This window comes from Nomascus leucogenys, chromosome 6 (genome assembly GCF_006542625.1).
Source record: "Nomascus leucogenys isolate Asia chromosome 6, Asia_NLE_v1, whole genome shotgun sequence".
Lineage (NCBI taxonomy): Eukaryota > Metazoa > Chordata > Mammalia > Primates > Hylobatidae > Nomascus > Nomascus leucogenys.
The window spans coordinates 120,164,056-120,191,110 of record NC_044386.1 but is presented as its reverse complement, the minus strand read 5'-3'; the positions used below and the strand labels follow the sequence as shown (position 1 = coordinate 120,191,110).

At 48.3% G+C, this 27,055-nt stretch overlaps 1 protein-coding gene across 1 annotated transcript in view; it reads right to left on the bottom strand.

The window, feature by feature from the left end:
- ADAMTS17 (ADAM metallopeptidase with thrombospondin type 1 motif 17) overlaps positions 1-25,457 on the bottom strand; it is a 361,941-nt gene extending 336,484 nt beyond the window's left edge. The window contains exons 1-3 of the mRNA XM_030813849.1: positions 25,304-25,457; positions 24,523-24,893; positions 14,342-14,507 (exon numbers count right to left, since the gene is read on the bottom strand). Of these exons, the coding sequence (XP_030669709.1) occupies positions 14,342-14,507; positions 24,523-24,893; positions 25,304-25,382 (616 nt within the window). The 5' untranslated portion in view covers positions 25,383-25,457. The remainder of the gene's footprint in view (positions 1-14,341; positions 14,508-24,522; positions 24,894-25,303) is intronic.
- Positions 25,458-27,055: the final 1,598 nt, after the last annotated feature.

Sequence of the window (27,055 nt, the reverse complement as noted above, 5' to 3'; positions counted from 1 at the left end):
GATTGGGTTTTAGTTTTATTCTTCCCAAAGGGTAATTACGAATTATCAGCACACCACCCCTTCCTAAAGGGTGAGTGTCCACTCACCCGACACCTCAAAAGAAAATCCTAAGATTTCCTCAGTCATTTGTCTAAAAAACACATAAAAATGGGATGGAGGTACTTGGATGAAGGCACAGTTCATATCAACCAAATGGCAGGGTCTGAGCTTCTCCTCAAAGCTTGTGAGGCGTAAGCTTGGAAGACAACGGCAAACGCAGAAATGATGACGACTGAACACTCAGGGTGTAAAAGGGGCCCCGTGGGCTTCTCTGGAAAGCACTGAAGTCCCAGAAACAATTATCTGGTGACTTCCACAGTGCCCCTGCCCCATGAGCACCAGGGAGACAGGAAATGAGGATCCGCGTTCCCAGCCTCAAAAGAGCAGAGGGTCTGCTTGACCCTGTGTTCTTCCAGGATGGACCCTCGCTCAGCTGACCCCTCACATCAGCTCCAGATCCCTCCAGATGAGCCAGTGGGGACATATCAGAAATGCCACAGGGCTATGCTCTTGCAGGGCACCCAAGAAACACCACGCAAGGTGTGTGGCCCCAGGGAACAAACTCTGAGCATTTCTTGGGGGACAACACTGAGAAAAGAGACAAAGCTTGGACTTGAGGTCAGCAGAAGAAATAGTGAGTGCTTGGTCTGCTGACCTACGAGGTATGCATGTGGTTTTCTTCTCGTTATGGTGACAAGGTAGCCTTTCTGTTCCTCTGCCATGGGTGCCTCACTGGGCATAAAGCTGGGCACAGCCACCATTCCTGGTTTCGTTTCTTAAACCTGAGCTCCCAAAAGAATAACACCAGGGGTAGGGGGCAGCCGTGAGTTGAGGGGCCAAGGCTGAAGCGGCCAAGAGCAGAGCAGAGGACAGCGCCCTGTGAATGGGACATGCGCTTTTCAGTAGCGACCCGAATGCCAGAGGGACTGAGGGCCTGTCTTGAAAGTCCTGCCATTACAAAGCCCCAGGGACATTTGCAGGACTTGGAAGGGAAGGCCTCCATCAATGACTGAGGTGACGGGTCACAGTGCATGATCCGACTTTCAGATGATGAGACTATGACATTTCTGACACGCCTGAGTCCGAGGAATGAAAACAGTCACACTGTTTCATGAGGGGTAAATCATTCATGAATAATTCATGAAACAGAGTCAGACAACGAGAAGGACCTAGATACACTACACAAAATCTAACACACCCCCTTATAGCTTTTTAATACCAGCTATGGTCTGAGTGTTTATGTCCCCCTCAGATTCAGACATTGAGACCTAATCTACAATGTGACAGTGTTGGAAGGTGAAGCCTTTGGGAGGTGATTAGGTCAGGAGGGTGGGGCCCTCATGAATGGCATTGGTGTCCTTATAAGAGAGTCTCCAGAGAGCCAGCTAGCCCCTTCCCCCAGATGAGGACACAGAGAGAAGGCACCATCTATGAAGCAGAGAGCAGGCCCCTCACCAGACACTGAGGTTGCTAGTACCTTGATCTTGGGCTTCCCAGACTGCAGAACTGTAAGAAATAAATTTCTGTTGTTTGTGAACTATCTAGTTGACAGTTTTTGTTATAGCAGCCCAAACAGACTAAGACCATTCCTTAGGCAAATGTAAAATAAAGAAAACGGGAAAATCTCCTGTTCCAGAAAGGTGAAGAAATCTCACGCCTGGAAGTGAGTGAGTGATCTGAGGCTTCAACAATCCAGCAGTTTTGGGGCCCAAATATTGGCCTACTGGGTGAAGGGCCAATGTTAACCTAAAACACGGAGATGGGGGATCTGGCCAGGACCCCAGAGTGGCTGGGCAACCCCACCCATGGCACAGGGGGTGCAGGGAAGTCTGTCTGCATTCAGAGTTCAGGATACCAGCGGGACATGGGCAGGGTCCCCAGTACAAATCCCCAAGCCTGTGCTACACACACAAGTAGATCATCCTGTGCTGCCGATGGCCTAAGGAGAAGCACTGAAGGAGAGATGATATATGCACTTGTGGAAGAGCCCTGGGACATCTGGCAGAAGCGCATGTGAAATGACTCAGCGAAGACTTTTCCATAATCCAGGGCACAGGGGACTCCCAAAGAGGGTAGAATAGCACTGGGGGCAGGGGGTGGCAGTGAGCCGAGGGACCAAGGCTGAAGCAGCCAAGAGCAGAGCAAAGGACAGTGTCCTGTGAATGGGACATGTGCTTTTCAGCAGTGACTCAAAAGCCAGAGGGGCTGAGGGCCTATCTTGAAAGTCCTGCCATTAGAAAGTCCCAGGGAAGCAGGGCAGGAGGCAGAACACAGCAGCAGAATTTGAGCTCACAGTATAAAATTACAATCCACATGTGAAAGGGGGCGTGAGCTGACACTCCTCAAGAAATTCAGAAGCTGGTCAGGCAGTGGCTCATGCCTGTAATCCCAGCACTTAGGGAGGCCGAGGCAGGCAGATCTCAAGGTCAGGAGTTTGAGAACAGCCTGGCCAACGTGGCGAAACCCTGTCTCTACTAAAAATACAAAAAAATTAGCTGGGCATGGTGGCACGCACCTGTAGTCCCGGCTACTTGGAGGCTGAGGCAGGAGAATCGCTTGAACCCAGGAGGTGGAGGTTACAGTGAGCCAAGACCGTACCACTACACTCCAGCCTGGGCGACAGAGTGAGACTCCATCTCGAGAAAAAAGAAAAGAAATTCAGAAGGTGGAATCACTCAAAAAAGACTGCAAATAATTATACTAAAAAGATCTAGGCCAGGCGCGGTGGCTCACGCCTATAATCCCAGCCACTCAGGAGGCTGAGGCAGGAGAATTGCTTGAACCCAAGAAGCAGAGGTTGTGGTGAGCTGAGATCCTGCCATTGCACTCCAGCCTGGGCAGCAAGAGCGAAACTCTGTCTCAAAAAAATAAATAAGTAAAAGATCTAAAGTGATAAAGGAAAGGTAACGGCATCATGAAAGAATAGGACACTATAAAAAAGACAGCAGTGGAAAAGAATCAGATATAACTTCTAAAAGTATTGAATATAATTTCGAAAATTAAAAACTCAGTAGAAGATTACATGGAGATCAGACCTAGTTTGAGAAAAATCTGGTGAACTGAGAAACCAATGACATGAAATCCTCTAAAATAGAGAACATAGAGAGATGGAGACCAAAAACGCAAAAAGACGACACAAAACATGGAGGAAAAAATAGTAAGGTCCACACGTATCAACTAGGAATTCCAGGAAAAGAAGTAGGTAATGGGAAGAGGCACATCTCCACGAGAGGGAGGCTGGGAAAATCACGACGAGTCCCAAACAGAATAAACATGGTAAGTCCACAGGGAATGCTGCAGAACCCAACAACAGTCCTGCAGAGAAAGAAGGCAGAGCATTACACAGAATCTAAAATCAGAGGGGCCTTTTGTAACAAAATAGAAGCCTGAACACAGTACAGTAATATCTTTAAAGTGTTAAGACTCAACCTAGAATTCCACATTTGGCTAAATCGTCACTAAGTATGAAGGCTGAGCACCATGGCCCACACCTGTAGTCCCAGCATTTTGGGAGGCCGAGGCAGGCCAATTGCTTGGGTCCAGGAGATAGCAACCAGCCTGGGCTACATGGTGAAACCCTGTCTCTAAAAATATACTAAAAATTAGCCGGGTGTGGTGGTGCATGCCTGTAGTCCCAGCTATTCGAGAAGTTGAGGTAGGAGGATCCCTTGAGCCCGGGAGGCGGAGTTTGCAGTGAACCAAGATCACGCCACTGCACTCCAGCATGGGAGACACAGCAAGACTCCGTCTCAAAGGAAAAAAAAAAGAGTAGGGGTAAAATAAAGACAGTTTGGATAAAGCAAAAATAATAATTTAGCCATTTGCAAACCTTCATTTAAAAATGTTCTTCAAGGACATTAAGCCCAGGGAAGTGGGTTCCAAGAAGCGATACTGAGCAAGCTGACAAAGATATCAGTAAATCTAAATAATTCTAACTGCAAAACATGATTACCATTCATTGGGAAGAGACAGAGACAAAATGTGGTTAAATTAACAGATAAAAATAACGTGTAAAATCAAAGTTAAAGCATTTGAAGGCTCTTGTATTATAAATGAAAGAAACCTGGTGCCTCAGACTTCCTTCATATAGATTTTTTTTTTTTTTTTTTTGAGACAGAGTCTCGCTCTGTCACCCAGGCTGGAGTGCAGTGGCGCAATCTCGGCTCACTGCAAGCTCCGCCTCCCGGGTTCACGCCATTCTCCTGCCTCAGCCTCTCCGAGTAGCTGGGACTACAGGCACCCGCCACCACGCCCGGCTAATTTTTTGTATTTTTAGTAGAGACGGGGTTTCACCGTGGTCTCGATCTCCTGACCTCGTGATCCACCCGCCTCGGCCTCCCAAAGTGCTGGGATTACAAACGTGAGCCACCGCGCCTGGCCCATATAGATTTTTTTAAGGCAACAACAACAACATTTTAATAGATTATCAAATTTCCACACCAGTGGAAGAGAGAAGGGGAACATTTTTTTAAAAGTTGGTCAAGCCAATGGAAAGAAACAAACCACAAAAAGAAACAGAAGCAAAGAAAACGCATGTTATAGTAAACAGATAAAATATAAGGTGTTAGAAATAAAATGAATTTTAGCAATAATACTAGAAACATGAAAACACTAACCCTGCCAATGAAAAAACATATTCCCAAATTTGTCATTTTTAAAAAAATTTAAATATATCTTACTTTTAAGAAACATACATACATCATCATGACAGAGAATGACTGAAAATAAAACTAAGGGAAAAGAAACATCATGCAAACATTTACCAAAATAAAACCTGACTGGCAATACTAACGTTAGCTGAAAACATCTGGAAGGACAAAAGTATTACCAGGGATAAAAATGGCCCATTAGGTGATGATAAAAGGAATGGTTCACCAGCCGTATAGCTCCTACACCTGTGTGCACCAAACAATACTGCCTCACAACTTAGAAAGCAAAGATCAACAGAATTAAAAGGTAAAATTGGCCAAGCCACAATAAGTTATGAGATTTTTAATATATCTCTAAAACAAATCAAGCAGGTCCAAAATTATGAGACTATAAATGATTCTGACATCACAGTAACTTCAGTAAATGGGCATATAGAACACAACAATTAGAAAATATATACTCTGTCTGCAGTAATTTGAGATTATATACTCTTTTCATTCATACATAAAACACGTATTAAAACAAAAACGTCTACGTTCTAGGCCACGATGCCAATCTCTACCACGACCAGTAAATCAATGACGTGTGGAATTCAGTATGCTCAAAAGCTTCTAATAAGCCTAATCCTCCTGTAGATAGCAACTATAAACTTGCGAAAAATACAAAAATCCAAACACCTGAAGGTTGGAAGATGTGGGTGGAGTCAACACTCAGAAGATAGGAACAGCACAGGAGACTGAGGGAAGGCCTGGTCAGTGCCATGCAGAAGGGGTAACGCTCCAGTAGAAAGCCTGCAGCCCCTGGGATCTGAAGAACCAGAGGACAGAGTGCAGGGCAACAAGGCGACTGGAAAGTATGGCGGGGGCATGCTGGAAAGGAGAGATCCACAAAGGGGAAGCCCAAAATTCTGTCTATAAATTCTACCCAACTCTCAGGATGATGACTACTTGGAAAAGAGTCTAGTTAAGAATAAAAGATCTGAGATTTGAGTTGCCACCCAAGATACAAATTCTGCAGTCTGAGTCCAACAAAATTAACTGCCAGCTAAAATACTCTCCAGAGTAATATAATTCAGAATCTCCACGTTACATTTACAATATCCGGAACACAATCCAAAATTACTTGACACATGAATAACTTGGAAAATGTGACCCCTTTTCAAGAGAAAAGACAATCAATGTAAACCAAACCCGAAGATGACCCAGATGTTAGAACAGCAGACAAGAATTCTGAAGCAATTACTACCATAATGCTCAAGGACTTAAAGGAAAATGTGCTCATGATGGATGAAAAGACAGGAAATTGCAGCAGAAATACTGACACTATTAAAAAAATGGAAATATCATATGCACCACATTCTCCATTGTTATACACAGAATTATAAATTAGCTGGGCGCGGTGGCTCACGCCTGTAATCCCAGCACTTTGGGAGGCTGAGGAAGGCAGATCACGAGGTCAGGAGATCGAGACCATCCTGGTTAACATGGTGAAACCCCATCTCTACTAAAAATACAAAAAATTAGCCGGGTGCGGTGGCGGGCACCTGTAGTCCCAGCTACTCGGGAGGCTGAGGCAGGAGAATGGCGTGAACCCGGGAGGCGGAGCGTGCAGTGAGCTGAGACTGCGCCACTGCACTCCAGCCTGGGAGACAGCGAGACTCCGTCTCAAAAAAAAAAAAAAAAAAAAAAAGAATTATAAATCATGTTGTAAAGATACCAAAAATTATATGAAAAAAGAAAAATTAAATTAATTTATAGCATAATATTTACTTTCTGATACATGCTGTGTTTACATTTATTAACTTAATCATCTTAATTTTATAAAATACATGCAATCATTATCACCCTTTTACCAATAAAGAAATTGAGACACTTCAAAGGGGTGAAATAAATAACCCTAGGTCACTCAAGCTAGTGGTAGAGTCAGGAAATCAAATCCAGTAAACCGGTGTCTAAATTCTTACCACTATACTGTACTGCCTCTCTAGGGAAAAGGTATGTGGCAATTACAGACTATTTAGAAGTGGGTACTAGAAATATTACATATGAAAATTTGTATGTACCTACAGCTGTGCTTACAGGGAAACCTTAAATACAGAAATTAAAAATGAAGATAGTAAAATTTACTGAGCTAGGTATTCTACTCAAGAAGTTAGGGAAAAAGCAACAGGACTAAACCTAGAGAATATTTAAAAAAGGAATAAAGGAAAAAAATAATAAGGATACAAATAGAAATTCAAAAATAAAGAAAAACAAAACAAAACCAGTTCTTTGAAACGGTTAATAGACAAAACTCTGCAATAAAGATAAATGAACTAGATTTGCATTTATTAAGATGGATAAATCTAGAAGACATGGTTGTGAGTGATAAATGCAAGCTGCACAGCATAAAATCATTTACGTAAATTTTAAAACATACAAAACAATACAGTATGCAGCATATGACTATATATCATAATCGCTGTAAAAGTATAAAAAACATGGAAAGGAAGGGTTCCCCTATGTCAGGTCAGTCTGGTGGTTGCTTCCGGGGAATAAGCCAGAGCCATGATAGTGGGTGGAGGGGAGAACGCCATCAGTCATATCCATAAATGTTCATTTCTCTCAAAAAAAGAAGAAAGCATCCCAGCACTTTGGGAGGCCGAGGCAGGCAGACACCTGAGGTCAGGAGTTCGAGACCACCCTGGCCAACACGGCGAAACCCCGTTTCTACTAAAAATACAGAAATCAGTCAGACATGCTGGTGGGTGCCTGTGGTCCCAGCTACTTGGGAGGCTGAGGCAGGAGAATCACTTGAACCCGGGAGACAGATCTTGCAGTGAGCCGAGATCACGCCACTGCACTCCAGCCAGGGCGACAGAGTAAGACTCCATCTCAAATAAATAAATAGAGGAAGAAAGCTCTGAAGCAAATCTGACCACATGTTAACATAGGGTAAGTTTGAATGCTGGCTATGCAGGTTTCTTTTTTGTGTTTTGCCTGTTGTAAATTATTTCATAATTCAAAATAACTTATACCTGCTACATTCATTTATGTCTTTACTGCCTATCTCCCCCACCAAACCCTAAGTTCTCTGGAGGCAAGGACCATACTATGTCATGTTCGCCATAGTATGCAAATCTGACCAGTGTCCGGAGGCTCAGTGAGAAGGGAAACGTAGCACATGACCTGAAAGCGCAACTTCCTGTCTACAAATACTAAGATTCCTTGATTTCTTGTGGATTTGCTCAAGAGGCAAGGATGGCAGATTCAAGAATACTAATGAGAGTCTTTAGCTCCCAGCTGAGTGCTCTGCAGGGCCTCTTTCTCCCTGACTTAATACAGAACAAGGGCATTGAAGTGGTCTCCTCCATAGTCAAAAATGAGCAGGTGAATTATAACCACAGCAGCTGCAGCAATAGCCGACATGGATTGGCTCTGAGTGGTAAGTCTGCATTAACTCATTTAATACTCACAAAAGCCCTAAGAGGTAGATGACATTAGGAGGAAACTGCAGCTCAGAGAGGGTGGCACCCTTCTAACTTGCCTGAGCTTACACAGCCCCTCAAATGCTTATCAAGAGTGTAACTGAATAGATGACCAGTCAACGATGGTGTCTATTGTTATAGACAGGGTCCCTTTGTGTGGCCCATTTCTAGTTTCCTGTAAATGTGATTTTTACCTTTTAGACATTTACGGAAGTTCTCTTGAACACGCCCCCCAGAGTGGCTGGAGGTGGTTACAGCACCCCTGGTTCTCAGCGTTCCTCCGCAATTATCCTGTGACAGACATCGCCATCCCATGGTGCAGGTAAGAAAACAGAGGCTGTGTGGCCTGAACTGTGCACCACGCCCCCGCCCACTACTCCAGAACCCTGCCAGATTCCTATGTTGAAGTCCTAACCCCCAGGACCTTAGAATGTGGTTGCATTTGCAGATAGAGTTTTTACAGAGGTAACTAAGTTAAAATAAAGTCACAACAGTGGGCCCTAATCCAATGACTAGGATCCTCCTAAGAGGAAATTTGGACGGAGATAGGCAGAGAGATAAGACCATGTGAAGACACAGGGAGAAGACGGCCAGTACGGTTTGGATGTGTGTCCCCTCCAGATCTCATAATGAAACGTACTGCCCAATGCTGGAGGTGGAGCCTAGTGGGAGGTGGCGGATTCCTCATGAATGGCTTAGTGCCATCCCCATGGTGATGAGTGAGTTCTCACTCCATTAGTTCATGCAAGAGTTGGCTGTTTCAAAAGACCCTCACCTCTTTGCTCTCTCATTCCCTTCTCTCCCCATGTGACACGCTGGCTCCCCTTCATCTTCCACCAGAAGCAGATACTGACACTGTGCTTTGTGTACACCCTATAGCACTCTGAGCCAAAATAAACCTCTTTTCTGTATAAATTACCCAGCCTCAGGTATTCCTTCAGGGCAACACAAATCGACTAACACAACAGCCATCTGCAAGCCAAAGAGAGAAGCCTGGAACAGACCCTTTCCTCACAGCCTCAGAAGGAACCAACCCTGTCAACACCTTGATCTCACACTTTTGGCCTCCAGAACTAGAATAATAAATACCAACGAAACAATAAATTTCTGTTAAGCCCCTGGGTCTGGGCAGCTTTGGAGCAGCCTCTTTGCTCCAAACACAGAAGCACAGAGACATTAAGGGACTCTTCTTCTGGGGTTACACCAAAGGGAAACAGAACTGGACCTCTATCATGGTTCTTTTTCTCTTTGTAGAATAGGTTAAGTTCTGTTATCATTGTTTTAAAAAATCATTGTGGTTATTTTCTAGTATTGTCTTGTTCATTTACAGCATTATAAAGGTAATGTCAATGAGTATTTGGTGGATACTATAATTCTTTAGAAACTGTGTATGCTAATAGTAAACTATTAATGTCTACTTATAGAGTTAACATTTATATGCAAATAAATATTTAAAATATTAACTTGAAGAAACTCAAAGTAGCAATTTAATGCCATTCCTTTTAGGTTCTGCTTCCAGTTAAGATATAGAAGGACAGGAAAGACTCCAACTACCACTTTTACAGCAAAGAACACTGGATACACTACAAAATCATATTTTATTTTATCCACTGGGAGAGCTAAGGTCTCAAAGAAGTGTAGAGGAACCAAATTTCAGAAGGATTGGCCCTTGCTGGGCAAAGATCAACAGCTACAGTTATCCCTGGGGCACAGGTGGAGGATGCTAACTGGAGGAGCTAATTAGCATCTAAGCTGTGGAAATGAGGACAAAACAGCCCATTGTTAACTGTGTGGGCTGGAATAATGGATTACACCTGGATTCGAGATGTCCTAAATCTACTCCAGACTTTTACCAAGTGTGTGATGGCTGGCAAAAGTCAGGACAGGGATGGAAACAGAGTGGTATCTGCATAGTCACATGAGTACTGGCACCTACGCTCTTTATGGGGAGAGACCTAAGCCTGCCATAAACCTTTGCAGCTAGTGGCGAACCCAATCCAAGCCAACCCACTTCAAATCCCAATTAAACAGAACGGTTGACCTCCTCATCCCAATTAAACAGAACGGTTGACCTCCTCATCCTAATTAAACAGAACGTTTGACCACCTCATCCCAATTAAACAGAACGATTGACCTCATCCTAGCTGCCTCTTGGTCACCCTAAGTGGAGCCAGGTGAGGACAGAGGGTGTCATACAAATAAGTGACCACAGAGAAGTGAAGCTTGGGTAAGTGTTACCTGATGTCCAACCTCCTGCTTTACTCATCAGCTCCATGAACTCATGCCAATGATGTCTTTAGTGTTTAAGCCAGTTTGATTTCTGTCATTTCCAACCAAATGAATCTTAACCCATTTATGCCTGAGGTTGCACATTTTGTTTGTGAAAACTCAGACCTTGGCGATGACCTTGAGCAGTAGGGTATAAATAACTGCCACAAGCTTAGCATTCTAATAATGGAACACTAGGCATAATTGGTACAAAGCACAAGACCTGACCAATTGTGCATCACAGAGGATATACACGTATTATACATGCAAATTCTTGCATAAATTAGCATACACAGTTTCTAAAGAGTTATAGTATCCACCAAACACTCATTGACATTACCTTTATAATGCTATAAATGAACAATACTAGAAAATAACCACAATGATTTTTTAAAACAATGATAACAGAACTTAACCTATAAAGTAGACATCAATGCTTCGCAGAAACCACAGCTGGAGGCATAATCACGTTCCAGTGAGCTCACCACCCCTCAGCATGTTGCGGGATTCCTATACTGTAAATGCTAATGGAAAATTACTCTTCTATTTCACCATCTACTTCTACCATACACACGTGAAATACACCATGGGGGAGGAGAGGAAGATTCGTAGTTACTTAAGAGCATGAAAATGCTGGGAGGAAGATTCTAAACTGAATCATAATGGAGAAATTAAAACAAGCACAGAAGGAAGATTAAAAGGTTTGAAGTCAAAATAACTTTTTAAAAATCAAGGAACATTTCAAAATATGCAAGGTACCATTTTAGTTTGCCAAGTTCCAACCTAGAGTGCTATTTTATGGATCCGTTTATCAGGCCCCCAAAATAAGGAGCAATGTAGGAAACAGGATCAGCCTGTCCCCTCGCCTGAGGCCCCAAAGACCATTAGAAATGCAACCTCAGTAGTATCCAAAGGAAAGAAACAGTTCCCAGGTGGCCTTTGCTGTGTCCGTCCTTCTAGCCACCAACCTTGCTCAGACATAAAACCCTACTCAGCACAGCGGCTCACCTAGGTTCACCTTTCAAGTACACCGAGCGCTTCATGGAGGAAGTTTCTTAGACTCCTGCTCACCGACAAGAGCCGGCAAGGCTACTCTCAGACCATGCCCAAGGCTATCATAACACACGGTCAACAACAGGGCACGAAACTATGGCTGCCGTGTTCAACCAGCAAGAGCATATTCCCATGGGAAATCTTGGATTAATCTGATTAATCTTTCTAGGAAAGATTAGGAAACTTCTAGGAAACTTAAAGAATGTACTTTGCAGATGTCCCAGTAAATTAATTTTCCCGATTTCTAAACTCCTGATGTTTGAAAGCTAATCCAAACTAGATAGTGCCTAACTGACTGCTCCTTAGCTCAGCCTATTAAAAGGCCCATTGTCATTCTCAGGACAGCCACATTTACTGAATATTTCACGCAGTGCAAGAAAGACCAGAAGCAAAATATGTAACTCTCCTCTGTGTCTGTGTTGCTGACTAGTGCAGAGCCCGAGTCTGGCACAGCCTTAAATACGCACATTACTCCTGCACCAAAAAGCGAGCTGATCCACGGTTTGAGACCAGGGAAGGAGAGATTGCATTTTTAAGCAAGTTCAGAAATTTCTCCCTACAGTCTTGCATGGCTGCTCTTGTTTTAACTTTTTCCAGCACATCCACCCCACCCTGATTTTGTTTATTTCCTCATTAAAGGCTAAACAGTCTATCAAAAGAATGCCTCAAAACTCTTCTTAGGGACAAAAATGCAAACACAAGCACCATTTATCATGTTGTCAGTGATCCTCAGTATCACACCACTGAAGAGGATGGAAGATGGTCATTAGACAAACATCCCATTATCTCATCTACAAGCACGCTCAGTTCTGACCACGGACTAGCGGCTGGTGAACGGTGGCGTGAGCAGAGGCAACAGTGACAAGAGGCACATCTGTCCTTTGTTTCATTGCATGGCCCTGCTTGAAGGTGCTCAAATGGGAAAGTCCACTCCCGATGGCCCACAGGTGCTATTCCTCAGGTTTAACAGTCCTTAGCGATATGGTTTTCAACACCAGCTGAACATCAGAACCACCTGGGAGCATTTACTTTGCCAGATGTCCCCAGGATGTCTAATTAAAGTGGTTCTCTGTGGGTGGGACCCAGGCGTGAGTAGCTGTTAAAGCTTCCCAGGTGATGCCAAGGTACAGCCAAGGCTGAGAACCACTGCCGTAGAGAAATCCCTCTGCCTCTGTGCTGGTATGTCAAGACAGAACTAGGTAGGGTCAGGGGCTCAGGTTAAAAATAGCACACTGCAGGGGGCAGGGCGTAGTGGCTCATGCCTATAATCCCAGGACTTTGGCAGGCCAAGGCGAGAGGATCACTTGAGCCCAGGGGTTCAAGACCAGCCTGGGCAACACAGCGAAACCCCATCTCTACCAAAACAAAAATGAGCCAGGTGTGGTGGTGCACACCTGTGGTCCCAGCTACTCAGGAGGGAGGATCACTTGAGTGCAGGAGGTCAAGGCTGTGGCAAGCCATGATCACACCACTGCACTCCAGCCTAGGTGACAGAGTGAGACCGTGTCCCCAAAAAAAAAAGCCATACTGACATCAAGCCCACAACACAACCAACTGTCAGACTTACCAAAGACCCTGTTTCCTATTAAAAGGTATTTTTTAGGTACTAGTAATTTTATGAGGTCTTCCTTACTTTTGTAAGGATGCAGAAAGAACACAAAAACTCTAACGTCTCCATTTGAGACTCAAAGCTCTCTTGAGGTTTCAGAGATGCCCTCTATCCAGCACAATCACCTCTAATACCCACCTTGCCCACCAAGACCAGGCTAAGGAGAAAGTCAATGTACTTCCATCAAGTCCACACACAGCAGCTGAGCTCAACTGCAAAACTTGTTTACAAATAACAAGGTAATTCTAAAGCAGTCACATAATTTATTCCGAATGTCACCAGGACACTAAACCAAGACATTATTTCCAATGTCACCAGAATACTAAACCAAGACACACTGCATTTTCAAACAAAGATAAGTCTTTAAACTACAGAAGCACAACCCCCAGAAGTCAGCGGTGGGGTCCCACGATCTCCTGGGAGGAAATGCCGCCTGTGCTCCAACTTCATCTGGGGACATTTGTAGCCCCATGAAATGTCCTTAAACAGGTGACAGGTCATCCACATTAGGGTTGTTCAAAGACAGACCCAGAATATAAGAGCCCCAGGTTCTTCCCCACACTGCATCTTAAAATCACTTTTAAAAACACTGGCACCCAAATCATACCCCAGACTAAAAAAGATCAGGATGTTGGGGGACAGGCCAGTGCATGGCATGCTTTAAAGCAGTGGTTCTCACACTTTAGCATGCATCTAAATCCCCTGGAGGACCCGTGAAACTACAGATGACTGGACCCTCCCCCAGGGTTTCTGATTCACAGGTCTGGCCTGAAAATGTGCATTTCTAACAAGTTCCCAGGTGATGCCGATGTTGCTGGCCCGGGGGCCACACTGCAAGAATCAAGAATCAAATCACAGCTTCAGAGGCGCCCCAGGTGGCTTTAGTTAGTGCAGCCAGAACTTGGGAGCGCTGTATTATTAAGAGTGAGCTCCTGGCCAGAGCACCAGGGGGAGGGAATTCTCATCCAAGCTCGGCTACAAGGTTTTTTGGACCTCAGCTTGCTCTTGATACATAAAATTGAGAGACTGCATGAAAGAGAGCCTGGGTTCCTTGCAGAAACAAAACGATGACTTTTTCAAAGGACTGCCGACATAAGACACATAGGAAAAGGAAGTGGTCTCAGGGCAATAAAACAGCTTTTGAAATACAGGGGAAGGTAAGTTCTCACTCACGTGGCTTCAGCGCACTTGGAGACACATAAAGGATGTGGGCTGTGCGTGTGCTCTAAGCCAGTCATGCTGCTGCCCCGACTCACCTGTTAGAACCTTGCAGAGCTGCCCGGGTCTCTGGGCCTCGGCAGAAGGGCTGGGGGTCAAGGACCATTTGCGCCTGATCAGATGCTCTCGTCCACTGAATGGGCCCTGGGAGTTGTTGAGGGGCTGGATGAGCACCTGCTCCTGCCCAAGCTGAATGAGGCCGACCTGTCCAGAAAGGAGAAGGAAATGCGACGTCGGTCATCCTCACTCACACACGCCATGGCCCCCCGGAGGCGCAGGCAAGGCCACCTTGCTGTGATTTGGTTTTCCATGTCTGGGCTCTTTTCTTTGCAAATGGGTCAGATTTACCTGAGCCCAAGAGAGAGCTTCTGTGTGACTTACAAACATACCACAGAGCCGCTGCGTTGCGGGTGGGGGTACAGAGACAGATACAACAGCATCCATTTTCCATGTTGGCTTTCAGAGAAGATGAACTACTTCATTATCTAATTTTTAATTTTAAAATTATTTTTTAAGTTACTTTAAAAATCATCCCCCCAAAAGTCCACCTGGGAAGCAACACTGAAATTGTTGGGAATGACATTTATATCCCTAATGGAAAAATGTATCTTATCCCTGGGTATATTAAGAGTAACATTAGTACTGTTTTGACAGCATGAAAACAATTTGCCCTCCTTCAGCAGGCACCTGCTGCTAGTTTCCCTTCTTATGTGGAGTCAAAATGGTAAATCTCTCAAGGAAATCGAACCCAGGCAGGGCCAGGGGAGGACCTGGTTTGTACACTGATCCATGCAGTCAACATCCCCTTCTCCTGGGAACAATCCCGAACTGCCTTTGATCGTAGATTCAGGAGATCTGGCGGATGAGTCTCAGGGGGCCATGACACCCTTTCTTGTCTCCCTGTTCCACCCTCACTTTTCAAAAGCCATGACACACTACACCATTGGTTCTCAAAGCCTAGCGTGCACCCAAATCACCTGGAGGTCCTGCTGGAGCCCAAGAATGTGCATTTCTAAGAAGTTTCCATGTAATGCAGGGACCACACTTGGAGAAGCAGCACTCCCCACCACACGCAGAGCTAACTCCAGTCTCAAGTATAAAACTCACTTAAGCCAAATGAGATAGACCCCCGTCTACGTTCTGAAAGGACGCACCGGTACCAAGATTCCTGGAAAGTAAATCAGATCAACTGATAAGATCGCCTACAACCTTGCGTCCCCAAGATACAGGGTGAGGCCATACTCACCGCTCTAAGCATATTTCAAGGTTTCCATTTCATTAGAACTTTTGCCAAGAACAACTCAAAGATTTTACTGCCCAAATAAAACTGTCTCAAAGTGGCACTGCATGACCTGCAGGAGAGCACAGCTTTCCTCCGTCTCCTTTAAAGTGAAAACTTGAGTTTGTTCACTAGGAAACTTGGGGAAACTGAAGAAATGGAAGAGGGTGGCCACAGTGGGATCTCCAACACGGATCACAGAGCTCCAACATAGCTATGCACAACGCAGCCTTGGTGCAGAACACCTGAAAACTTCCGCAGTCAAGATAGAGCGGGCAGGGTACGGCGCAGCGCGTGGGATGGAGCCCCGCGTGGGAGGACGCCCCCACCTGCTCCCTAGAGGATACGCTTCACTCTAATGAGGGGCTGGACTCATTTGGAAACACCCCGCTGTGGGTCAAAGCCCCCCCAGGATCTAGGACTTTCAAAGCTAGTTATTATTCGTTCAGTCTAGAGTTTGCATTCACAAACCCTGGCATAAAAAGCAGTTAGCTGTTGGTTCTAAGGTGATACAAATTTTTAAAGACAGGGAGATCTCACCTTGGTGAGAAATCCTACACAAACACACTCCTATATACATGCAAAGCATCACTTAGCACCGTAGGGAAGGTTTTTATTTACAATTCTCAGGGGCCCCATGTGCTGGTTTCTATAAACTTAAGGAAGAAAACAGCAATGCTGGGAAAGATGGACGAATGGACTAGTGGGTACTCGCCCTGGCAGCCACTTGCCCTCTTGGGCCCCGACCTCGAACAGGGATGTGGCCAGGAAGCAGGGGTTGTACAGGGCCCTCACCCTGGGAATCTGCATGAGGAAGGGCCTTGCCTCCTCCTGCCTGTCTCACTGTCCCTAGGCTCCTTCAAGCATCTGTAACACTGCCATTGTCAGCACGCCACCAGTGGTCAAACGTCCTGGGGAGAAGCACCACCTGTGCATTACACAGTCTCACCCCAAAATACCCACCAGCCTTCCTTCTCTCTCCCTGACCTCGCTTCCCTAAATAAACCCCCCTTCCCTGCAGCCCCCTGCACTCTTACATTCCAGCCCACTACCCCATGTTATAGGACATTTTCACGACCTAACGGTTTGTTCCACTGAGGCAAGATCAGAATTATTCCTCCTGTTTTTGCCAACGTCTGCCACATAACAGTTACTCAAAAAGAAAAACTGCGACTGAAAAAGCAGTTACCTGCATGGACTGCCTGCAGCCCCCTGGCTCAGGGCTTCTCACCCCCGGCTACATATTGATATGATGTGGGGAGCTTTGAAAACTCCTGATGCCTCAGCCCCTACTCCAGGCCAAGTGAATCAGAATCTCTGGGGTGGAGCCCAGGCACTGATATTTTTTCAAAGGTGACCAGGAAAATTCAATGTGTAGCCAGGGTTGAGAAGCGCCGCCTAGCTTTTTAACTGGGTGCTGGAGACCCTGGACACCTACTGCCTTGATTGCATGTGGAGAGGTCCTCGGATTTGGAACCCAGGCCTTCCTCTGTGGAGCTCTGCCCACTGCCCTTGCTTCTAGCCCACCACTGTGCGTGGCCCCAGAAGCTGAGCAGGGCTTCTTGGATCTGTGTGACTCCTGCAGTCACCATCTATGCGGAGAAGGGAGACTCAGGGAAATGTTTGTCCAAGGCCTCTTCTGTCCCATTGATGGTGATGAAGAAACCCCAGCGACGAGCCTGTGCCTTAGATACAAGAGGCCTGCAACCGTCCTCCAAAGAGACAAACTTTGTAGAAGCAAATGCCTATGGCAGACAGAACTGGCAGCCCTGAAGCCCCTTGGTTTTCAGGGATATAATAAAGCCCCCTATGAAATGGTGCTCTTAAAAGAGAAATCTTAAGTTTTGCAGGATTTGGTATGCTATACTGTAAGTGTGGGTCAAATAAAATGGATCGGGCAATAACCTGATATTTCAGCAGTTGTGAGTGGTTACCTTTCAACTCTCTTTGTTGTGGGTACTTGCTTTGAAGGGTTCTATTAAGATAGAATTGTAAATCAGGCATTGTTCACTCCAGATCACCTCCTGCCTGAAGCAGGACTAGCTCTCACTGCAGTGTGGAAAGTGTGAAAGACATAGCGGTTTTTATCACCTAACTTAAGCACATGTTCTCGGCATAGCTTAGAAAATGCAACAATGAGAACTCATGGACACAGGAAGGGGAACATCACACTCCGGGGACTGTTGTGGGGTGGGGGGAGGGGGGAGGGACAGCATTAGGAGATACACCTAATGCTAAATGACGAGTTAATGGGTGCAGGAAATCAACATGGCACATGGATACATATGTAACAAACCTGCACATTGTGCACATGTACCCTAAAACCCTAAAGTATAATAAAAAAAAAAAAAAAAACTAAAAAAAAAAAAAAAAAAAAAAGAAAATGCAGTTAAGATAACAGCGAAAGTCTGTCCTGTATGCTTCAAGGCAGCATGCCTCTGTGGGAGGGGACAAAGTCACAGGATTCCATAAAGACCGCAATGGAATTCCCTTTCTTCAGGAGTCTGCAGCTCCTCAGTTAACACGAGTGGGTCTTAGGTCTCCTTCTCTAGGTCAAGATGGGTTGAGAGGATAGGCCCAACGGGGTGGTGAGTTTGCTTCCTGTAGGGATCAACCTGCTTCCAAGAAGAGAAAGCCCCCCTGTAACTGCAGATCCTCCCGTCCTGCCTCTGACTCTCCAGCGGGCACGCACCTCTTTCCATGGAAGGAGCCTCCTCCACACAACACGGCCATGTGGGGCTTCCCAACCTGCACCCCTTATGAGGCACCACCCGGAGGGCCCCTCCCCCGGTCCCGCCGCCACCTCGAATGTGAAATGCCTGAGCACAGATGCTTGGTCTTCTTCCCAAAGCAGGCCTCTCCTTGGTAATGTGGGGGTCCCTCACTTCAGTGTCAGCCCTTTCAGACCACTAGTCAGTGCCAGCCAGCCAAAAAGGACGGCCAGCCTGCCCCGCAGAGTCCCTCTCGTGTGGTCTTCCTTCCTTTCTGAGGCTTGAGCCTGGTCACCTCCCTGCTCTAAGTGCTCCCCTCGTCCAGTCCTCCCCATACGGCTAGCCCCAGGATTCCCCAACTACCCGTCCTCCATTGCCTCTCAGCCAGTGACCCTCAGAGTGCCCTCCCAGGACATCAGCATCAGCATTCCCTGGGGAACTTGTGAGAAATGCAAGCTCTCAGGCCCACCCCAGACCTGCTACATCAAAAACTCCTGGATGGGGCCCAGCAGTCAGTTTAACGGGCCCTCCAGGGGACTGTAACGCCAGCTCAAGGCTGAGAACCACTGCTCTAGGATCAAGTCCAAATGCCTTTGGTTGGCACCCAGAGACCTGCCCCATCTAATCCACATGCCTGCCAGTTCAGTTCCTCCATTCCCATCTCTCCCTTAAAACCACCACCCCACAAATCCACTCATGGGTCCCTTATCTCAGGACAATGGGGCCTCGGTGACTTTTCAGTCACTCCTCCCTCCTGGAATCTGAAGCCTACCCTCCTCCCTCCCCAAAGTCCCGCCCTGCCCAGTTCCAGGCTCCAGCGCACCTACCTCCAGGAGGCTGGGACTGTCTTCCCAGACAGGGCCTGCATTGTCTTTCTCTCTGAGCCTTGCTGGGCGCCTACCAGAGCATCCTGCACATGGCAGGTGTGTGATAATGATCTGCTCATTCAGGCAACAGCGATGACTGATCAGCTGATGTATAACTAGAAAAGTCTGGGAACAGCCTGCGGGGCAGGAGAAGCAGCCTGTTTTTAATGCCTCAATGTGCCAGGCCCTCACTAAATCATTTCACAGACTTTATCTTGTTCCATTCTATCAACAGCCTTGCAGGGCCTGTGTTATTTACCCCTGTATGGCTGCAGGCAGAAAGGTTCAAAGGAGTTAAGTGACTCGCTCAAGATCACAGCTCCAAATGGCCATACAGTTTCATTTCCTAAGAAGCAAGCACGTGACTATGCATCTGCGGACCTGTGCACAGAAGCAGGTCCAGGGAAAAGTTAACCAACGACTCTGCATGGTTCCCCCAGATGTACGGGCTGCAAAAAACATCTTCCCCATCACACACATCCAAGATCAGGCAGCTGCAGTATTTCAGAGTTCAGGAAATAAGCTCGAAGAATGCAGTCCGTCAAAGAAAACTGCTTCAGTTCATCGTCCCATCTCTTACTTCTTTTTCATTTGCTTTTAAATGTTGTCAACTAAACAAAAGTTCAAAGTGGGAAAATCTAGTATGTGTCCTAGACGACGCTGGTGGGCAGCTTGGTGCAGGAGCAGTCAGTGCCTGGCATCCTAAGAGGAGTCAGCCCAGCCCTGGAGAGCTGCAGCTGGATGAAGCCCTGGGCAATCAGGAGGAACACAAGAGTATGACGGCTGGAGAGGACAAAGGGGGACAAACAGAAGCCACCATGAGGCCACAGGAATGTTGCTCCAGAGGTGGCAGCCAGAGGCCTTAGAACTTTCTGAGTTCTTCCCTCCAATACTTCCGCGCCTCTAAACTTCACGAAACTGTCTTTGCCCTTCTTCCATTCCTGCCAAAGTGCCCCTTAACATCCACTCAATTGTTTCTTTTTATAAAGTTCTATATATGTGTTTTGTATTCTCCAAACATATTTATTCTGCACACGATCAATTCCTCAGCAATACTAAGTAATCACTTAGGACTACGTACCTTCCTCAGACCTGTCTCAATATAACGATGTATTATAATGCAGTCCCTTCCAATGGGTCTCTACACCATAAAATTTCTGACAAGACTGATTCCTACTCAGCTGTTCTCCACTGAGTAGGCTGCATTATAAAGCTGGGGCAATTTTGTAAATCAATCAATCAAAAGGGTTTGATAACTCTTTTCTAAAGAAAGAGGAAGTAACATCCCAAACCTGCTTCTTCATCACAGGAGTTGTACAAATGCAGGCTGCCCTCTTAAAAGGGTCCCCAACACGTCTAACCTAACCTGCCTACTCATCAGCTGGCTAAGCTCACCCAGGCTGGAGTGCATTGGTGCGATCTCACCTCGCTGCAAGCTCCGCCTCCCAGGTTCAAGTGATTCTCCTGCTTCAGCCTCCCGAGTAGCTGGGATTACAGGCGCCCATCACCACGCCCAGCTAATTTTTTGTATCTTTAGTAGAGACGAGGTTTCACCATGTTGGCCAGACTGGTCTTCAGCTCCTGACCTGGTGGTCCACCCGCCTCAGCCTTCCAAAGTGCTGGGATTACAGGTATAAGCCACCGCACCCAGCTGCCCCCACCTATTCTTATCTGGACTACACTTGCTCCCCTATAAATTAGAGGTGAGCATTCTCTAAAAGTTCTCAAGGGGACTGGAACAGCTGTGCAGAACTATGAATGTCCCATGTGCCACAAATGACGTGCTACCAACATGGACACATGGTCTGCAGTCAGGCTGACCAGTCAGAGTGAGGGTGGGCTGGGCCACCAGACTGACCCCAGTGATTCCAAATAAGAGTCCTACAGCATGTGGCTGTGACAACAGAGGAGCTATGGCAGGAGGACCCCTGACCTCATAGTCCTTCAAGGTGGACTGGAACGCGGTTATGGCTTAATGTTTTGCAGCCCACAGCTCCTTGGTGGTCTGTCTGGTCTCACCATCTCACAGTGTGCCCCTGGCAGGCCACAGCCTTGGCCAAGAAGGGGTGGACACATTCCAGTGGGTGGCCTTCCCAAGCTTTGTATCATCCAAGGAAGGATGGCCGCTGCTTGGCAGACCAAACCCAATAGCAGGGGCCTCCAGCCCTCCCCTCCTCTCGTTCCGTCTTCCTAAAACAAGTCCTCCAGCCACTCACTTTGGACAAGCTGCATAGATTCTTTTCAGAGCCCGACGCTCATGCTGTTCTTGAAGTGCCCTCTCTGCTATCCTGTCTACCTATGAAGTTCAGCCTGATTCCAATTCCACTGGCCTTTCACAATCCAGTCCTGGTCACAGAGGCAGCTGATCTGAACTTACATAAATTCATGCGGAGTGGAAAGGCTTTCCTCACACACCTGAAGTTCATGCTTTGAAACGATATGCTCATAGAAACACTTCCAAAACACCTATGCCCTAAAGACTCTTGGAAATGTAAAAACAATGAAGAAGCATAAACAGAAAACAATTAAAACTTAAGTCTATAGTCTTTGAAGATCCAAAAAGCGCAGCTGGCCCAGCTTTTCAAGACAAGACACCAAGAAAGGAACGCTGCAGACCCATGCCTCTGTCTGCTGTCAAAAGGAGAAGGAGCAAAAACGGAACAGGTGCTTTACTCTCTATGGCCCCTAAACAGCTAAGGAATGATCTATTCTAATAATGCGTCTCCTTTAAACAGATAGCAAACATCTCTGGAGACAAACAGCACAGATTCCATGCAACATGGAACAGAACCTGTGTGCCCCCAGCCCAGGCACTCAACACTCTCTACTGAGCCCTTTAGGAGACGTTCGATACAGTGGGACTTACCAGCAATTAACATGATACTCAACATCCGGAATGAAGTTTTGTTGAACGCAGCCACACCCATTCGCTTGTATGCCATCCGTAGCTGTAGCTGCGTTCACACTAAAAGGGCAGCTTTGCGCAGCTGCAACAAAGGCTGTGTGGCCCACAAAGCCTAAAATATTTATTATCTGGTCCTTAAGAGAAGTTTGCCGACTCTTGCTCCTCATTTTTAGATACAAGGACACTTTGCAATGCCCCTCATCCATGGCCACTAAAAATCATCTACTTACAGCCTCCCTTCCCACATCTTATAGCTGAGCCTGTCATAGCAAATACGCACACACAACTCCACATCTCCACTTCACAGAGCTTCCACCACAGTCAAGAGGGACTAACACAACATCATCAGCCGCCTGAACTGAGAACCAAGGTCAAAGCTAGTCTGCAGTGCAAACTTGGTCAGCCCAAATTCCTGTTGCTTTCTTTTCTTTACGCTTTCAGGACCACCTTGCAAGCAAAGGGTCCACCTCAAGTCACCCCACTGTCTCTTCCCTCCTGCCTTCGATATGTATGGAGCGGGAAGTGTCCAATGTCCAGCTCACACGAACGGGATGAACAAGGCAGACTAAACAACAGAAGTGTCTGCTCCAGCAGGAATTTAAAAGCTGAAGTCTTAGAGGTACACCCGCCACTGGCACACACTGAACTCAGCCTGTTGGCCAGGTTCCTTTATCTAAAGCACAGCACCCTCACATGGTGCTAAAGGGAAGGACAGTCTTGCCGAGAAGCTGGCTGAGATGGGTCCAGCCCTCATTCTGCGAGGATTTTAAATCAATGTTATCCAGCTTTCCACCTCGGCTCCTTCACAGATAGCTCCTTGCTGGAAACTTTACACCAAGAAGTATAAACTCTGACCTCTACAGAAACTCACTAAACCGCAGCAAATGGGATGCAGATGTTTCCATGTACAGTACAATGATGTGACTTAGACTTTAAACACTTTGGCAAAAACAGGAAAAATGAGGTGGGCCTTCCAGTCCCTCCCAGAACATGATACAGCCTTGACCCGAGCCCTACAGTGAGTGATCTGAGCCTTTCTCACTCCTACTACTTAAGCCTCCTTGCCCACAACCCACATTCCCCGCCCCAGGTCCACATTCCCCGCCCCAGGTCCACACTAGCTCCTTCCTACCAGGCCCCCTCCAAGGGTCTATATCACTTTCCTTGTTTCACCAAAGTTGCCTACTTTGTTTCAGCAAAGTTGCCTTTTGCTGAGCAAAAGCCTATCATACCCTAATCAGAACTCAGAAAATTCCTGAAAGGAGAGCCAGGCTGATCTAGGGAACTACACACAGAGATACCCGCAGCACTGGGAAGAAAGGAGAGGTCTCACATAAGACCTTGCACCCCCAGCCTTCTAGCTTCGTAGATTCTCAAGGACTCGCCACAGACTCTGTGAGTAAGGGCTGGAGAATTCTAGACGGTGGCACAAGAAAAGGTGGAGGTGTGGGGAGGTTTCTTGTGCCTGGAAAGGACAGACACAAACTAATATCAGAAACTGCCTCCCCAGAGGCCAGTCATGACAGAAGACAGAGAACCCCTGCGATTCATGCTCTGGGTCCATACCACAGCGCATCTGCCGGCCATGTGTGCTGCTTTCGGTGCACGATGGAGAAGCTGAGTGCTCGTCTGGGCGCCAGTGTAGCCACATGATCAAGTGTGTGCGCAGGCAGGGCAAGTGCACACAAGAACCCCCCCTCCCCCTGGGAGCACCTGTTACGGGTGCCTCAAATGCAACAAGCCAGGAACTTCGGGGCAGGGAAGTTACTGCCACAGCAAGGGAGCTCCCGGAGGCAGGAATAGGGTTTATCACCAATGTAAGCACCCCTCAGGCCTGGTTGGGGGTGGGCACCAGACAAACGCCTACTAATAGTATAAGGAGGCAAAGACAAACACCCTTTCTCTCCTGTTTCTTACGTTTCAACTAAGAAGAGTGGGGTGAGCCGTGGCCTGTCTGGGTACCTCTCCAAACTTCCTGTTCCAGGTACAGAGAGAAGACTCAAAAGGAAGGGAGGTGAATACCCACTCCCACACCTCCACGTCCAGGAACATAACCTATACGCACACAGGTACTCCCGTGACATACACTTTGACCCAGCGGTGCAGATGCAGTGTTCTCTCTACATCGGGGCCAGGGCGCCTCTGTCCAGGGCCCTGACAACTTCATCCCTGCTAGATCTGCGCTCCCTAGGGTGGGCGGCGTATACCCCATGCAACCCCAGCTCCGCGTGGGTTCCACGGGCTGCAGAGGCGCTGGACTGGGATGCTGCCCGCTTTGCCTATAGAGGATACTGAAGGCCGGGGTGGGGGATGGGGAGAGGTGGAAAGGCAGGGGGTTCCCTCCGGTTCCCCTGGAGGCTGGACTTCCAGCAGAGGCGCCCCACCCCCACCCTCCACGGCGACCACTGTGCGCCGCAACAGACCAGACGGGCCGACCCGGAGGTGGCGCGGGCAGTACCAGGCCGCCGGCGGCGCCGCAGGCGCTGAGCGAGACGAGGGAGCCGGGGTGGCCGAGCACACGGCCCGAGTAGAAGCACAGCTCGGCGGGGCGGCCGCGGCGCCCGGCCGCGCCCGCCTCCTCCACCTCGAAGCCTCGAGACAGGAAGCGCAGGTCGCGGCGCAGCTGAAGGTACAGGTCGCGCCCGAAGGCCGGCAGGTGCAGCAGCAGGGCGCGCTCTCCGGGCCGGGCGCGCGGGGCAGCTGGGGGCGTGCGGGGGCGTCGCCGCCGTCGGGGCCCGGGGGCTGCGGGCAGCGGCGGCAGGTGCACGTCGTCGGGGCGCACCCGCCACGGGAGCACCACCTCCACGTCGGCCGCCGCGTCGCCGACAGCTGCGGGGAGAGAGGAGACGCGTCAGCGCGGCGGGGCCCGCCCGGACGCCCGCCCTCCCGCTGGCCGCCAGCCGCGCCAGCGAGGGGACAGCGCGACCCGGAGCGGGCGCTGCCTTCCCTTCCCTCGCCCGGCACCTCCACGCTGGCCCGCGCCACCCAGGGAGGGTCTCCGGCGCAGCCGCCCGAGCACCTCCCGGGACGGCGCCGCCATCGGCGAGCGGAGACCCGGCGGCGGCGCGCCTGCCACGGAGCCACCCGATTCCCGTACTCCGGCGGCGGCCCGCGCCTCCTCCGCTCGGGCGCAGTCAGCGGTCCCACCGCCGCCCCCGGGCCGCCAGGACGCGGCGAGAACGCAGAGGGAAGGTAGCCTCAGGACGCGGGGTGAAGAGGGCTGTGGGAGGGGGCGCTACCTGTGCCCGGGTCCAGTCCCCAAACCAGCAGCAGCAGCACGGGCAGGACGAGCGGAGGCAGCAGGGCGCCGTCACACATGGTACCCGGGACCGGCAGCTCCCCCCGGACCGTGGCGGCGAAGCGGGAGCGCGCTAGGCGGCGGCGCCAGCCGGAGTGAAGCCCTCCAGCCTTTGGAAAAAGTAATTAGCGCTGCGGACAAACCCAACGTGGTAAACCTCAAGCCCCGCCTTCCCCTCGGAAAGCGGGAGGGGATTGGGCCCTCGCTTTCCTCCGCCCCGCCTCCTCCTTCCCTACTGGTTGGGATGGGTCGAAACCACTGTGCGTAGTTAGGTTGTCAGCACTTTCTTACACGTGGTTTCTGGGCAGTGGCGGGGACGCGGCACCAGATGGCGCGCGGGAGCCGACCGGAGCCGTGCGATCCTGGAAGAGCTGGAGGACGCGAGGCTTGTCTTCGGAGCTTGTCCTCATTTTGGAAATCTCGCAGCCCTGCTGCCCAGTTTCCCGGGAAGATAGGCCGGAAATCGCCCCGACCAAGCGGTTTCATCCAAAACTGCATATACTCTTTACATCTAAAGTTAGGTTTTAGTTTGTGGCTGGAAAGACTCCCAGTCCACTTTCCTGCACACCTGAGTTTGCACCTGAAGGCTATATCCGCGCGTTTATCCAAACTCTTCACACCTCCTGTCTTCTTTAATCCCACAGGAGCCAGTGCAACAGGCATGCTCACACCCTCTTACAGATTGAAAAACCGAGGGAGAGAGCTTAAGGAAAAACGCTTAAGTTACCCAGAGAGTTCCCGTTGTAGCAAAGGCTAGAACTTGTGGTCCTGATTTCTGGCTTGGTGCTTCTTATTAACAGCAGGATCCCCCCGCCCCGAGGGAAGCAGGACTCAGTGTTACAGGTTAGGAAACTGAGGCACAAAGTCCCAAAGCCTGGACTTGAACGTGAGTCTCCCAGAAACAGAATGAGTTGATCCTTTCCTGCCACAATATAACTGAGGTCTGCAGGAAAGGTGGCTCCATTAGCTTGCTGAATAGCATCTTGTAGAGGCTCATGCCTGTAATCTCAGCACTTTGGGAGGCCGAGGCGGGAGGGTCACGAAGTCAGGGGTTCGAGTCTAGCCTGGCCAATATGGTGAAACCCTGTCTCTACTAAAAATACAAAAATTAGCCAGGCGTGATGGCGCACACCTGTAGTCCCAGCTACTCGGGAGGCTAACGCAGAAGAATTACTTGAACCTGGGGAGCGGACGTTGCAGTAAGCTGAGATTGTGCCACTGCACTCCAGCCTGGACAGCAGAGCAAGACTCCATCTCAAAAAAAAAAAAAATTAACTGAAGTGTAACCACAGCCAATCTCAGGTTTCCCTTCCCTTCCCTGTCCTGCCCTTTTCCATCTTATCATAGCAGAAAGGTTATAGTTCCCCAATGGATGCTGCTTGAAGCCTCAGAATCTAAATTCATCACAAGACTACATATCATCTGAAGGAATCTATAACACTGTCCAGCTTCCCCGAAATATAATGAACCCCAGGGCTGAACAGTGGCCCTCCACAGAGGCCTGCCACAAAAGGGGCTGCCACTCACTGCTTGGCATCTACAGTTCTGGGGGCATCTGCACAGGTCCTGCTCTTGGCCAGGCCTGGGGCTGTGTTTCTCCCCCTTGCCTCTGTCCAGGTCAACAGCCTCAGACGACTGACAGCTCAGTAGCATCTTCTGGCAGCACAAGAAACCCTGATGATTGAGATGATGG